Source organism: Dinoponera quadriceps, unplaced genomic scaffold (assembly GCF_001313825.1).
Source record: "Dinoponera quadriceps isolate SergipeBrazil2010 unplaced genomic scaffold, ASM131382v1 scaffold163, whole genome shotgun sequence".
Lineage (NCBI taxonomy): Eukaryota > Metazoa > Arthropoda > Insecta > Hymenoptera > Formicidae > Dinoponera > Dinoponera quadriceps.
Genome location: NW_014554384.1, coordinates 60,685 through 76,711, shown reverse-complemented (window position 1 = coordinate 76,711; position 16,027 = coordinate 60,685). Strand labels below are relative to the sequence as shown.

General features: G+C 36.4%; 4 protein-coding genes across 6 annotated transcripts; 2 read left to right on the top strand and 2 right to left on the bottom strand.

The window, feature by feature from the left end:
• Positions 1-3,438: 3,438 nt before the first annotated feature.
• On the top strand, positions 3,439-4,540 carry LOC106748040. Its single transcript, XM_014626227.1, has 2 exons — positions 3,439-3,604; positions 3,691-4,540. The coding sequence occupies exon 2, from the start codon at positions 3,731-3,733 to the stop codon at positions 4,538-4,540; it is 810 nt and encodes a 269-aa protein (XP_014481713.1). The 5' UTR covers positions 3,439-3,604; positions 3,691-3,730.
• Positions 4,441-8,270, bottom strand: LOC106748026 (sec1 family domain-containing protein 2-like). 3 transcript variants are annotated; one of them, XM_014626181.1, is made up of 11 exons: positions 7,932-8,270; positions 7,493-7,752; positions 7,162-7,404; positions 6,795-7,064; positions 6,535-6,714; positions 6,151-6,426; positions 5,876-6,004; positions 5,552-5,783; positions 5,209-5,317; positions 4,897-5,043; positions 4,441-4,781 (listed from the first exon to the last, which is right to left on the bottom strand). In XM_014626181.1, the coding sequence occupies exons 2-11, from the start codon at positions 7,688-7,690 to the stop codon at positions 4,568-4,570; spliced, it is 1,998 nt and encodes a 665-aa protein (XP_014481667.1). In that variant the 5' UTR covers positions 7,691-7,752; positions 7,932-8,270; the 3' UTR covers positions 4,441-4,567. The 3 variants fall into 3 exon arrangements, with proteins under 3 accessions (XP_014481667.1, XP_014481675.1, XP_014481684.1); XM_014626189.1 differs by having other exon boundaries at positions 7,996-8,270; XM_014626198.1 differs by having other exon boundaries at positions 8,214-8,256.
• A 93-nt stretch (positions 8,271-8,363) lies between these two features.
• LOC106748036 (vacuolar protein sorting-associated protein VTA1 homolog) lies at positions 8,364-10,360 on the top strand. Its single transcript, XM_014626214.1, has 4 exons — positions 8,364-8,688; positions 8,896-9,330; positions 9,399-9,524; positions 9,731-10,360. The coding sequence occupies exons 1-4, from the start codon at positions 8,574-8,576 to the stop codon at positions 9,880-9,882; spliced, it is 828 nt and encodes a 275-aa protein (XP_014481700.1). The 5' UTR covers positions 8,364-8,573; the 3' UTR covers positions 9,883-10,360.
• A 524-nt stretch (positions 10,361-10,884) lies between these two features.
• On the bottom strand, positions 10,885-15,898 carry LOC106748046 (transmembrane protein 35). Its single transcript, XM_014626232.1, has 4 exons — positions 15,788-15,898; positions 13,350-13,488; positions 12,879-12,985; positions 10,885-12,658 (listed from the first exon to the last, which is right to left on the bottom strand). Exons 1-4 carry the CDS (start codon positions 15,896-15,898, stop codon positions 12,545-12,547), a joined length of 471 nt encoding a protein of 156 aa, XP_014481718.1. The 3' UTR covers positions 10,885-12,544.
• Positions 15,899-16,027: the final 129 nt, after the last annotated feature.

The window sequence follows — 16,027 nt, the reverse complement described above, 5'->3', positions numbered from 1 at the left end:
TACATCTTTTACATTTATTTTTCCTTTCCTGTTCTGTTTTTCACTACGTTCAAAGTAACGGACTTTCCTTGCTTTATTTTCTATGCTTTCCTTTTCACGGAAAAATGCAGCTGAACAGAACAGACCTATTAAATAGCGTATCAAATATATCCCGCTGAATCGCGCGCGCGTGCTCCATCGTACGAAATATAAAAATCGGAGCGTCGGAGGCAGGAATAGGATTCCGTATAGCCATACTGCGTCCTAGATGCATCTAGGAAAAATATTGCGGCGGCTTATCAGGTTTCGCGAGGCAGGCAGCCTCCAAGTTCGCCCGCGATGTTTCGTGCTATGCGGTTTCGGCTGCGATTTCCGAAGCGTCCGCGGAAACTACGGACGCGGGAGCTACGAGCTCTACTCCAATCAGATACCGTCTAGGTCGGGCTGGCATCAACGGCCAATCGCATTTACTGGATTGCCGCTCGCGATTTTTGGCATAAAGGTTCGCGCGTGCTTATTTCGTTTATTTCCGTGAGAGTAGCGGCCGCGCTAAAACGAAGGCACTCCGACGACGGTAAGTCCGCTTTTTAACGGCCTCGCCTTTGCTCGATGCACGATACATCGCGATATTGGAAACGGCGAAAAATTCCTCCCGTAATTTAATGAGGCACTGAGACTGCGAGATTCGCGATTCATACGAGTATTACGATACATGAGATTGTGCGGTGTGCTTATCAAGCAGTTATTGAAAGCATCGTGGCACATATAAACGATAAATGTGATACTTTTATTAGCAATATTGCTCGACTTTGGATGCCAAAAATTATATGAAATGATTGGAAGATGTTTTCAGATGCGAAATTTCATTTGTCAGGTACTTTTTGTGCCAAAGAAATATACTTAAATTTAGATGTGTTAATCATCGCGAACCTACACGCACAGAATGTATTCACTGCAAGGAGGAAGATAATTTGCTAGAACAGCAAATTTTACGCTGTTGCAGCAAAATCTGTCAGTTATTATGTGGACAGCGAAACGATTTGTTAAGAGTACTAATTGTTACATTCGCAGGATTATTTCGCTGAATCTACAAATTATTTTGCTGTAAGGACAAATTAGCAAATGCAGGAAAACACTATTTTGTCCTAAGAGCAAATTAACTTGTCTAAAGGATAAATTCACTAAGTAGCATTTTTTATCTTAGCAACAAAACTGTTTCTGTTTTAATTACGAATAATTTGCTAACTTGGTTATGCCAATTAAATTTTGTTGCTATCGCAACGAATATGCAGCAGCAACGAGATGTACTTTCGCTATAATAGCAAAATTATTTTTCTTCGTGTAATAAAAATTATGCGTACGTGTGTGTCAATATCAAGTGATGTTTGCATTAAAGACATCCATGTAACGGCAAAAGTTCAATCTATATATAATAATAAAATGTAGTTGGGATTATATACACCGATTAAAAATGGCAGAGGATTAGACCTCCATGTGTCCAGCGTAACGAAAAGTTAATACCAGCGCTACCTATCGTGGAAATATAACGAATACGAATGATCGACTGTCATGTGGTTGGTAACGACGATAACGTCGGTACTGTCGGTAACGACGGTAACGTTAATTCCTGCTTTGACGATAACAGCATCATAAAAGTACAGGTTAATATTAGAAATAACATTTACTTATAAAGACACATCTAAATAATTATTAAAAACGAAAGAATTACAAATGAAATATTAATTATTCTATTTGCAAACATAAGTGGTAAAATAATGTTTAAAATCTGGACCTGAGACATCTTTCAGAAGTCTTATGTCTCAATTTTAGGCGTTATATTATCTGAGAAAATGTGAGAAAGTTAGACTTTGTTAGAAGATGCCACTCAGCTATGAAGTCGTGAAGTATCCAAATCCGTAATCCACATAGGTAACGCAAAGGTAATCCATTTTGCACTTTCACACTTTAACACTCGCGACTTTACCGTTTTTCGCACGCTCTCTACAAGAAACATGCACCATGCATTTCTGTCATTGTACGTATATAGTTTTTTAAAAAAATCTCGCATTTTTCTTATAAAGCTATATTTTATTTCCACATCCCAGTAAGAAATGTACATCGAATTGATGTCAAATTAATGTCGAAACAATCGGATTTTCATCAAATCGATTTGTTGAGTCATTTTTCGTTCAGAAATGACATCAATCCATAAAAATATGAATGACGGGATTGTTTCGAAATATCAAACACACGTGATCATTTGTATTATTTATCTATCATACTGTGCGAATTATAACTACGCGACCGTTACTGTCGATAAACAGCCATATTGTGCAGTCGCTCTGCAGGTTCAAATATGCAACGGTGGACATGGCGCAAATTTCTTGAAATATCGAACTCCTACATCGTCGACGATCACGTGCCGAGTACTTTATTCACTGTCTACACATTTATGGCTACCAGTGAAACATATTTCTTTCGTGCGAACAATTTAATTCCGCGACGACTCGAGCACTACGTGTTGATCGCCCGCCGATTACGAAGGCACTAACGGAGTCAAGTGATCGTCTCGATCTTAACAAAATCGCGGTAAAAATCTACGACTTATTCGGAAGCTTCACGGAGATCAACAACATTGCAAGCCGATTGTATGATCCTCGATCGTTAATTTTTCGACATGTTTTCTTCTACACAACGAGGTATTTATTGCTAAATAACAATGATCTTACGGAAACTCGCTTGACTTGCGAAGTTCATTATACTTTAACGCTTTCTTAACAAGCACTGAAAATTGCTGAAATTCTGATATACAGATCTTAAACTCTACTTAAATCATTGCCCAAACGATTTCAGCCTGCGAACAAGGCACACGATCCGAAATATCAAACGTCCCCGATCATTTCTTTCGTATTAATCATTTTATCGTGTATCATCGAGAGTATGTTTATACCTTCAATACGACGCCATTATGCTCAGCCTTTTGTAACGACCAAAGTTTGCGAAAATCCGTATGCCGCAAGTTTTCGAAATATCGGACGTGTTCCTCATTAATGATTACGTATAAAGTTTTTCGGCTGTTATACTCACAAGTATACAATTACGACTTGTGTCAAAATCTACATTACTCCAGCCAGCGATTTGAGTCCGTCGGAAACCGAAGTGCTAATTGCTCGCCGGTTTAGCAAACACTACCAGGGTCAACTGATGCCCTTGGTGTCGGTGTACACTTTCGTTCAGTCACGATAAAATTCCGAGGAATTCTCGAAAAATTTATGCGGATAAACCACACTGCTGATAATTATGATTGCTTTTACGTAATTGTTTCGACGTATTTTTTATATACTAAAGAGATATTTCCTTTAAAATGTGAAATATTACGGGAAGGTGTAGTTAAAAGGTGCAAGTTGGGAACTGTTCTTTTTTATCAGCACTTAGTACACGCTCGTGAGATTTATTCCTTTCTTTCTTCCTCTAATATTGATGTATTTATTTAATTGTTTAATATAAATATATGGTATATAATGTAACATGTATAAGAGAAACAAACTTCTAATAATTTCGTTTAACTTTATCATGCTGAATGGCATTATTTAAACTAAATAATCTCGACGTTGGCTGTACCTGTGTACGTTTTGATTCGCTTCTCTGAATAATTCACAATGATTATTAAATTAGCGTGTTCGTTAATGAATATTATTCCATATTTTATAGCGATATACAGCATCGAATGTGACATGAATCGTTGACAAATATGCAGTTTCACTGTGAAGACGGCTTAGAATTATTATCAAGATTCAGGGAGAAACAGTCTTCGATTAACCTCGACGAAGTTTTATTTCCCACCGGCGTCAGCAACGACAAACTCATCGAAATTATTGGAGCATCTTCTACTGGAAAAACTCTGCTGTTATGTCAGTTTTTAGCAAAATGTATATTGCCCGCGCAATGTAAGGGAATCAAAATCAATGGATGCAACATCTGTGCAATAATAATCGATACTCTTGGTCAAATCCAAATCAGTAAAATAGCTGAATTCATGACTTCTATGATACACAATGCTTATCAAAATATCAGTATAACACCACCGGTAGAAACGGTGGACTCTATTGTGAATAGGTCTCTGAATAATTTGACAGTAATCAGATGTTGCAGTAACGATCAATTCCAAATAATTCTAAATATGCTGAAAAATGAGCTTCTTGATAATGAAAAGACTGCTCTCTTAGCTATAGATAATATATTTGCTTATTATTGGCAAGAGAGATGGAAAAAGGGTATTCTCAGTATGGATTCCTATGTAAAAAGTTTGGTCAAACATATACGAACACACACATCTCAATTTAGAATCGTAACAGTGTATACACGATGGGATAGACCTATGTCTAAGAATGAACCAGATACAAAGGATTATCATATATTAGAAGGGATGGGTGTTAATTACAAACTGCAGCTTTATAGAAATAGAGAATCTAACAAGTTTATATGTCATTTAAAGTCTATGGAACATGCAAAAAAAATACATTATACAATTTGTAATTCTGGTATAAAATGGACTTTGTGATAGCACATAATGAAATAATAATTTCTATCAATAATCAATTGAGGATAGGAGAACTTTGTCCACCACGTCTAATGGGTTTAACAATCTCGAACCAGCTATTGTTATCTGGCAATTTGGTTTGAATATCGATATAACCTCCTTGACTTCTCTTACTTCCTCTGGTGTTACACCCCCAACGACATAGACAATAATCCAATTATTGTCACAGGGATGGCGTTTCATTCGGCCCTTGGAGAACAAACTGCCAGAAATATTTAATAATATCAAGTCAATTAGCTTTCTCCAAATTTCTTCAAAGATTTAGAATAGCTTACTTAGTATTGCAAACAAACAAACAATTATTGAGTTTAGCTTACTTGAATCCAGCAGAAATAAATGAGGGTGATCTCTGATGTAAATCAGGAAGCTCGTATCTCTCTGGATGCAGCACATCCCTTAGTAATTGTTGTAAGATACTCACGCGTTGAACGATCTCTTGAGAGCTCGACTTCGACATTAAGGAGCTGTGAGAAATACAAATGAATTATTTTATCTTCTAATCATGAAAATATAAGATACAATTAAAAATGTTAAACGTAATAACTGCGAACATTTGATATTAGCTAATTTATCGTCTGTATACTCTTGAATTTTTCATATAAAATTGAAAAATACAATAGTTTTCATACGTGTAATTATGTAAAAATGCGCGTTGTTGTGCTATCTCATGTAGAATGTTCATAATGCTTTCTGCCACCTTTGCGGAGATCTCTTTCATGGCTTCGGCATCAGCAACACCTAATTTACATATATTCATATACTATACATATATTTAGATATATTCATATACTTTACGTTAGATATATTCATATACTATACATTCACCCGTTATATGTAAGATATTTTCTTTATTATGACGTACCACAAAATCGACATTTTCTATGAAGTTAGCTAATTGAATATATATATATTTTTATATAAAACAAATATAAGTGTTAATAGAAATGTGGTAATATATCGTGTTCTACAAACCAAAAAGTAATAAAGTTTGTTGATAGACCGACATTTTGGTGTTCACCACGTTCTCGTTTAATTTTATGATGTCCTCGAGTACAGCGTCGGCGATGGACTCCTTCAATTGCTGCTCTTGCTGAGGGGAGAACTGTATCTCTGTTCCGGCAAGCGCAAAAATATGCACTAGAAGCGCCAATATACTTTCTGTATCTAGGCCTCGTTTCTCGCGTGTTCTTATTATATTACCGAACTGAAAATATTTATGAAGGAAAAGATACAGTCTTTTAAAATATGGTACGTATAAAAATATTAATAATGCGAAAACTTAAATGCAACAATTACTTGTCCAAGTACGCTCGTAGATTCACGGCTTACAGCTATGTTCTGTAAAACTAGCTTTTCGAGACTGATCAGCAGTTCTAATTGTGAAGTTTTCCCCGACGTTAGGGCTTGTATAATTGCCAGCACTACCTGCGATAGAATAATTTTTATAATACCAGAATATAATTTTCCAAACTATATGTATGATAAAAAAATTATAAAGAGCTTAAAATCGTAAAACTGTTCATACATTATATCATAATTAAGTCTTACTATTCAATTATTGAAATACGTACTTGAAGTTTTTTGCTTGACTCCGATATAGCATGAAGATCGTCTATATCTTTGAATTTATTTACGAGCTTCTCTAAACTGTGCGCGGAAATCCTCGTTGCTAGCTTCGATTTCAGGTTTTCCTTCGGTTTTTGATTCTCTTTCATTGACAGAATATCGATGAGCATTTTGTTTGTAGTGGTCAACACTTCCTTCTGTTTTTTCGTGATTAACACGTTCATTAGGTTTCTGTCGTTACTAGCCAAGCACCCTGGTATCTCGACAAATTGTGAGGCTTCCTTGAAAAATTAAAACTTACTATTTCCATGTAATAATGATATTTTTATTTATAGAATTTATTTGATATATGTATATATATTGCATTTAATCACATTATAAACTATTACCTGTGGACTACAAAATAGGGGAGACATGTTTATCGCAATGTCGTTACAATGATGAGGTAAATGAGGCAAAGTGCACAATATTCTGGCCAATAACGATTCAGTATTATTACTGGTAGGAGTACAAAGATCTAATGTTCTATCGACGAAGATTAACGATATCCCTTTTGTACCAATTAAACTCTGTTGTGTAAAAATATAAATTAGTACCTCCTTTTCTATTGTTCATAGTAGTTATTACATTTTCGTGATAAAAAACTTACATTCCTACGATTAACAGCTGCTGGTAACGTTTCCAACTTTTCAGCAACATATTCACTGAATTTCCCCATGGAATAAATATCTTCTTTTAAATTTAGATATGTGAACAAGCTGTGAAATAAACTTACGAAATGATTGACTGTGCACTTAGAATCTTGCGTTAAAATGTTATTCAAAGGTGGTAGTAAATCACTGAAAGGTGGTGTTACCAATAGATCATTGTCTATTGGACTAATGAAAATTGGCCGAAATAATACTGTTACCGAGCAATCCTAGAAAATCAAATGTATGATATAACAGATAGTCTAATTTAAAAACTAAAAATATATATATGCAATCAATATTGTGAATATATAAAAGGAATATTACCTGTGATTGCTGATTGGAACACATCCAGCTTTTCACATCTCTCTTTAATTTGGCATAATCTATTCTATCCTCTTGTGGTACTGTATCTTCGTAATTCAGTACACTCGAATGTGCAGCAGTGACAATTGTACAGCAATCAAATATATTTTTCTCCATTATCATCTTGACTGTGCGTTGATAAAAAGCTGGACTGCAGGAAGTTGAAATAATCACTGCCTTCTTGCAATTCTTCACTTTGACATACTGTAACAGATTAAAGATGATTATGACAAAAAGTAACACGCATTATCGGCTATACAGGCTGAAAATCAAACTTTTATTAATCACTCACACGAAAATTATACATGGCCAATTCGTAAACTGACACTGCATCAGCATCTTTAAAGAAGGAGTAGGTCTTGCCACCAGTATACCAATGCAAGCATTCTGTTGCTGCATGATCTATGTAGACCGCAGACTCACGTACAAGATGGACAATGTCAAGCCAAGTGTCAGTAAGAAATTGCTCCAAGTCATTAACAGCTTCCATTATTAGTTACTTGCACGCATTACATGAATTTTATAAGATTATCTTAGATTTTTCTCTTGAAACTGAATAATAAAAATTTATAAAGAAGATAAAGTTATGAGTAAATATTATAAGTTATAGTCCTCTCTCTCTTTCTCTCTCTCACTCTCTCTTTCTTAAATAATATAAATATATTAATGATGAAATGTTGATAACAGTGAGATAAAATATTAATACAATAATATTAAATTATGACACTAACACAACTCTTTAATACTTTTATCACAGGATTTAATATTAAACTGTAATTGTCACACAATATTTACATATCCTCCGCGTTGATCATAATTTTACTTTGCCATGTCACCATATGATCAAACAGCTGATTATCACACACATATGTAAAGTGTCAAACTTGAGTAAAATTAACTTTATTTGAGATAGAGAGAGAGAGAGAGAAAGAGAAATTAGTATTATATGGAAAGTAAAAGCTCATTTGATTTGCCGTTGAACTGTATTATTTGAAAATGAAAAGTTTCCCGACTTGCTGTTGAGCACCGCTAAAAATAAAAATTCATCTTCTCTGTCGTTGAGTCATACTACTGAAAACAAAGGTTAGTTGGACATGTGATTGGTTGAGTCGTACTACTGCCTCGACTTATTGCTCATTTCTATTTGCGTCGTTGATATGAAGATGCAACTGTAAGAAATTCCGTACAACGCATATACGACTTGATCATTCTTTTACGATAATATATCTTACCGTCAGGTGTTTGAAGATATCACCGATCGAAAAATACCGTTTGTCGAGATTAAAAACGAGCACACCGAAGAAAACAGAGGTGTCAAGAATCAAGAAGAGGAAATTTTATCCTGACGTATATCTTTAACATTTCTCATTCTAATGGCATTGACAGGACCCGACTTGCCGAAAATACCGCAACCTTTGAAAAATATTCAGCAATATTTAACGGTTGCTGCTAAACATGGTCAGCGAGACAACGTCGTTAGTTATTGGTGTAAGTATATATTTCTGTTGTTTTCTTGGCAATAGAATTATTTCAATATTTTAGAGACAGAACATCCGCATCTTTTAATGGCTTGGAAGTGTAAAAGCATACTAAAGCATCCAACATTATTTATTTATTGTCCTCTAAAAGGCTCAACATTATTTATTTTTCACTTTGGGAAATGTCTTGGGAGTTATTAAAATTTATGTAAAATAGGTCGTCTTTATGCTCTTCAAACTGGGCTAAAATTATCAACAAAGACAGCGGAAGAAACAAGTTTCCTGTTGAAGTTGATGGACTGGTTGGAGGGAACAAAAAAGAAACTACATGACAATGAAGCTATCACTAATGAAGTAGCTGCTCAAGCGCACTTAGAGAACTGGGCCTTAAAGCTTTTCTTATATGCTGATAAAAATGACAGAGCATCCAATTTTACCAAAAATGTAGTACAAAGCTTTTACACTGCTCAGGTGTTATACGATGTGTTAACACTATTTGGAGACCTGAGTGTAGAAGCATCGCAAAATCGAAAGTATGCGCAGTGGAAAGCAGCCTATATTCACAACTGTTTAGCAAATGGAGAAATTCCGGTACCAGGGCCAATGAAAGAGAATGATGAGGAAGATGAACCAGTTGAAGCACCAAATGATGGTAAATTTACTATTTATAAAGCCTATTCATATAAAACTATTTGATCTTAACAGATATTTTATTATTAGATCAAGACGCTGCTTCTGAAACTACTAATGATACCCCACAAAACATTCCATCTATACCTACAAATGTACCAGCTGCAGGAATCCAATCGTTTGATTCTGAAGATAGTACTGTATACAAGACAGAAGGTAAGTCTTGTGCATAATATAATATTATGCACAATATACAATATAAATGTAACATTCTTAAGAGATATTTGTAATAACGGGATGTTATCATCCATTTAATTGGAAACTAAAAAGAATTAAATTTAAAGAGATAATTTGACGAGATTTGATGATAATTTGACATTAAATAATTATATATTATTTCTCGCAACAATATAATCTTGCAGGTGGTGCCAATTTGTCAGTAGAACAAATTGGTAAGGCTCAAAAGTTCATCAAATGGGCAAGTAGTGCACTGGATTACGACGATATACCTACATCCATAATGAATCTTCAGAAAGCCTTACATCTCTTGAGTACGGGTGAAGAGCTAGCGTAGACAAAGAAAATTGATAGATAACACACACGGTAATAGCTTATATACATTTATTCTTGCTAAACTCGTCGCCTATTTCACGTAACTGCCAGTAAGAAGTCATTTTTGATAGACGTTTGTGACTTTTTGCTACTATTGGATACAGTAGAAGTAAGTTTACAATAGCTAGTCAAATCAACCTCAAACACAGTGCACTTAATTAAGACGAAAATTGTTACAAACTATATCTATAGCTTTTAATTGTTGCTGTTAATTAAAAATGCAATAGGCGATATTTTATCGTTTCCTCCTTTATTGAGAGTTTTAATACCGCCGTAACGTTATTTAATATCGACGAGTTCTGTTGTCACAATATGTACATCTAATGTCTCTTGTACATAATATATATTTTTTATATATATTAAATGCTAGAGAAGATGAATACATGATAAGTGCACAATATAAGGGCAAAACGATAACAAAAATATACAAGTGTATCAAACCTCTCAAATTTAATTTTTATTAATCCTAGAATGATCTAATATCTAGATATAACACAAGCGGTCGCGTGGATAACAAGTGTCCACCACTTTAAATTTTCAATGAAAAAGTCGTCTTAGAAAGTAATAGTATTTATTTATATATAAATAATAATCATAAAAAATCTTGGTAAAATTAATTAAAGCAAAGCTGAAAACATTTTTACTTCTTTTTCTCAATTTAAGAACAAAAAAGAAATTAGGCACAAATTACGAGGAGATCAACATTGTTTTGGCAAATAATCTGTTTAAACTACTGAACTATAGCAATACTGGAATGTACACATCTGGACAGCACAAAACCTAAAATTGGGACACAAAACATTTTTAAGACATTTTTAAGGTGTCTTAAAGTTGTCTGTAAGTAAGACGTTTGCGAGCGTTGCCGATCATGTAACGATGCCCGTTAAAAATACATCGTTACAAGTATCGAATATAAATAACGGATCATCACACCGAGAAAGGTTTTATTATTTAAACGATACAGTATATTTCAGACATGTTTTTTATTGCAATTTTATATACAAAAAATGTTTCGACGTAAAGAAGCTTTCAACAAAAGACATGACGTGAATTTTTTTCGGACCAAGGCGAGTTATTGTTTTGTTTTATGTAAATTACGCGTGGAACTTAGCGGAAAAGGAATTTTTGGAATTGCACATTCAAGTGTTCCTAAAGTATATCACGAACATAAACATTCCAAAATTGATTCCAAGAAGTCTTCGAAATCCGCCGAACATTGTTTGGCACGAAGATTTGCAACTGTCACAGGTAATTGGGAGGAAAGTCTATCCGCTGACAGTTCCACTTTATGCTTTATTTATCAAATTGTCCGATCACACTTGTTATCCGCATATGTGGAGCTTTTAAGGAATAAATTAATACTAATGCGCATATATGTCCCGATTACTATGAAACATTTCTCGTATGTTCATACACGCACGCTCGCACGACATGTAAGGACGCATTCATTCAAAGTGGCAGTTAGTACCTCGTGCTTAAGCTAACGTCACCTAAGACCAATCGTACCGATGTCGATTGGTGTGTCACGCCTGGCAAATCAAATTTCCCCTTTCCCTGTTTACGCTGTCTAACTTTTTACATTACATACGTCATAGTTACGTGTATTACAACTGTCTATATTATGACACTAACTCTAGTTTCACTATCATAGTTACTTGTATCATAGCTGTTTATATTACAGCATATTATATTACGTAGCTGCTTGTATATCATGACATGTAAAAGGAATTGGAAACAGGCAGAAAATTATCGACCAGAATCATTTAATCGAGCTAATTTACGCCTAAAACTGATTTTACCGGTAATCCTTAATTGTCCACTAGCGATCTTTCGTTCCTTTTTGCACCGTTGTCTTAACTACAATATAAATAGAGAGAGAAATCATTTTCTTATTTAATCATGACCAGCGTCAATCGACATTGATACGATAGTCTCTAAGTGAATCAATGATGCGGGATGAAATACTATCGTCGATTAGCAAAAACGACGTTTCGCCGATCATCGGTCTGTAATTGCTGTCGGATTTTATAATACAGATTTGTAATTGTTTCTAAATAACATTCATCAAAGGGAATTCATGATCCGTTGCATATTACTTGAGTGAATAACCTGCGACGACAATAAAAAAGGGCACGATAAGGTTCCTAAAAGTTGCTTCCATTAATGACGGGTTTCATCGCGTCCAAGAACTTAATGATGCTTTTTCATACTGCAATACAGTGTGCAAAGTGAACATAGAGTGCAACGAAAATTCATTCCGCTATTCGCGTTATAAATAATCACCTTAAATTCGTTCTCCATCTCACGCCTCTACCCTTGGAGGGACGTACACTTTATACAAACTTAACCCACGTGATTCCGAATTTACCGTTTTCTCTCTACTTTAGATTTCACATAGTTTTCCGATGAATATATCGAGCGTATCCATCAAATGATCGTACAACAATATTTCGACATGGAAGTCCCATCTCTGGAACAATGGAAGCAAGAGAAAGAGAGAGAGAGTACGTTGGAAATAAATATGGTAACATGGTCAGTGGTCCAGTGTTCCAGAAATGAAACAGTGGAATCAAGTGGGTCAACGTGAAAACGGACGAACACGCATTCTCTAGCCATAAACCTGCTCAGTCTTGCTTCTTAGCTTTGTCGTCGACGCCGTTCGCCGTCACCGATTGCGCTTCTTCTCGTCTCAGTTGCCAGTCAATCACCAGTCGCCCCGTCAGCAAAAAGAAGAACACCTGTAATCATACACCAGGTTACAACCCGCGGAATTCGATTGACCGATTGGTTTTTCTTTTTTATAAGGTGAAATGACTGCATTAGTTCAAGAAATGTATGCACATCGGAACGTGAGAATCTCGTACGTATGCTGCATATGCTTCGATGTGTATATAAATTTCTTGAATTAGGGCAGCCAGTTTAGCTGAAAAAACAGACCAACTGTGGACGACCACTCACCAATGCCGGGGCGATCCTTTCGAACTTGTCGTTGACCATGTAGTGAGAATACACGGCCATCAGCATCAACAGTAGGAGCACTGTGTTCGATACGTTTTTAACTTTATCTGAAAGCAATTTACAAAATTACCTTAATAAGTCGTAACTCCGTTTGATAAATAAGGTGATATTTTGTGTTAACAATGATAGAGGTATAGCCGTAGGAATTTGCAAAAAAAAAAGAAGTAATAAGAAATTAATATTAAGAACTTTTGGAAAGAATTTACGAATTGAACACTCTGTCTAAGCTAAAAATGAAGGATTTGCGATAATAAAGACATCTATGAACCGATGATACGATACTTTTGATACGATGGTATGGCACTAAAGTTCCGTGAAACGGATAATTTCCCAGGACAAGTGTTCATCAACGATGAAGAAACGAAGAGAGGATATCGTGATCGAAGAAGGTGTTTAATTTTTTGCACCTACGACTTGGAATAATCGCCATGGCGAAGCCGCAGATAATCTCAAGCGAACCGACGACTCTTCGATACCACTTGCTGGGTACCTTGAAGTCGAACGTGCCGGAAAGCGGGAACACTTTTGCGTATTTGACATACTCCTTCCTCTGAAAAAAAGAGTATTAAGACCCGGTAATTTTCTTCGGCGAACATTAAATATTGAAAAGAGGAAATAAGATAATAAATTTTGTCTGGAGTGGATTCAGTGGCCGGTTCAGAAAAAGAGATTTACAAGTTGTACTTCAAGAAAGCAATAATTATATTCTTTGAATTTTATTTTGAGACTTAACGATATATTATCAAGTGTTAAAAATTGAAACGTTTAAAAAATATAACGTTCAATTAAATAATTTCTGTAAATGATACAACGCGCTCTACTGTTCGTTCTAATCCGTTCTTATAACCGAATATTCTGTGTATATACAGTATTTACATAGTAGCAATAATCGCGAGCCCGTTTTGGCAGGCTCGAACAATTCGACTAGGACCCAAAGAAAACGCGACTCGGTCTGATATGTGAAGTATAAATATCTCATTCGCCAGCAACTCCACTGGCGGTTGACCAAGCAATCCGTGCGCGAATGTTTACTTTAATATCACTTTCGTTGGGCAACGCCGAAGTCACCAAAATAGCCGGATGACACAGCATAGAATTCGCATTTTACATTAAGATTTTACAATGTGTCTATACGTTGTAACAACATATCGCTACAACACGAAACGTGCTAATCTGCTTTGCAATAGGAAAAAATATGTTTTTTTTTACATTATTTTGCAAGAGAAAAATTGGAAAACATGTGCGTTAATTTTACAAATTCCACCAAAATGTATTAATATTCAGATATGTATCTCATAAAGCAAGTATATTCCTACATGAACGATTAAACATTACATCTTTAATAGAGAGGGAAAGCGTCGTGTTGTCTTAATACACTTGTAGCATCCGTTATTGAGCGCGTTATTGCTGAGTATATTTTTACACTGTCTATAACAAGCTAGAAGACCCGGTATGCGTCGCATCTTACGATCGGCCGGATTTCAGAAATTATACTTCTTTTCCGCTGACGGCCTTGGCCTCGTTAAGATTCGTTACGATACGTATATCTTGTGATGCCACAAACAGATATTTAGTGGAGTGCTTTAATTCGTCCTACTGCTGCAAACGTGACGTCCGAATCGAAATTAACTTCTTATGTACCAAAACTAATAAAAAAGACCCCTCTGGGTTCCGGTTTTTCGTCCAAAAAAATGAACAAATAGATGCTTGAATCGATTTCTTTTATTGTAGCAAAAACCCGGCAAATCGGGTGGAACGTTATTATTTTCCTCATGCACTTATAAAGAATTAAGCTGATCCCACAACAAATCCTAAGGGACTTAATTGTTAAATTCTAAGATATAAAAGAGCAGATAAAAATTATGGAAACGTCGTCTCTCGACTTCCGGACATTTATTGGAAATAATTCTATCTTTAGAAAACTCATCGGAGGGAAAACTTGTATATTTTCTCGTGGATGTAAAAAGTAGCGTAGTTGCTCGCGCTTGAAACTTCAAACAAACGTTCGCCGGATTCAATCTTCCGGATGTTAACGACGCGGAAATGGCCGTGGGAACAACAACACCGGGTGTTTTAGCTGGCGAGGGGGAGCGTCGGTGCGCTATATAAGCGCGCGCGCGCGCGTGCGACTATAACAACGGATCAAGGGTAGCGGTAACTCGGGCACGTAATATTACATAATAAAGCCGGGCTCTGACAGATGCACACAACAGTGGCTCGCACTCTTGGCGTGTCCACTTTGGTACCGACGACGACGTCTGGTGTCTTGTAGAATTACATAAGCAACGGAGATGAGGAAAGTATGGACGACAAATAGCGTCCAATCTGTCAGTCTCGCGTGTCATTAGACAATTTCTAAATTGTTTGTTACTGCGTAAACGATGTCTAATTAATTATGTATCGACTAGTTAAATAATCATCTAACAATTAATCAAGAGAGATTAATCAGGACGAATTATCCGTGGAAGGGTTGATTGGCCGCCATTTAGTCGTCGATCGTGATCTGACAGTTGCGACTGTTAAATTAAAGAAGTCTCTCCGATCGATTAACCGTTAATTACAGGATTAATCGCGCTTGCTAATGCGATATCGACTTTAAACGATTCGAACGGAGCACCGTTCGTCGGCTTTTACGCACATCGTCATGTCGAAACTAGCTGGCAGTTTTCGCCGAAAATCCCAACTTGAAGTCAACACCGTCGAGTTGAGCAGTTAACTGTCAATTGTTAAACCGCCGATGTCAGCCGCCATTTATCGTGCATGTACACAACAACGGTGTTTCGTCTCGGAGCGCGCGAGCGCAGGGAGGAAGGAAGCAAGGAACCCCCTGTCGCGGACGGGCGACTTACCAGGTCCTTGTGCAGGTCCTTGCTGATGTGCGACGTGAGCTTCATCGTGCCGACGAAGACGAAGAATATTCCGAGCAGCACCGAGAGCGACTTGAGCACTATAGAACCCATCTTGTCGGCCTGGTCGGGGTGAATCGGGCCGATCGATTACCGGAAGCGAACGGCGCGGCCGTGCGGGCCGCGATTCAGAGAGCACCGCGCGTCCTCGCAGGATCGCACCTGGCCTCCTCCTCCTCCTCA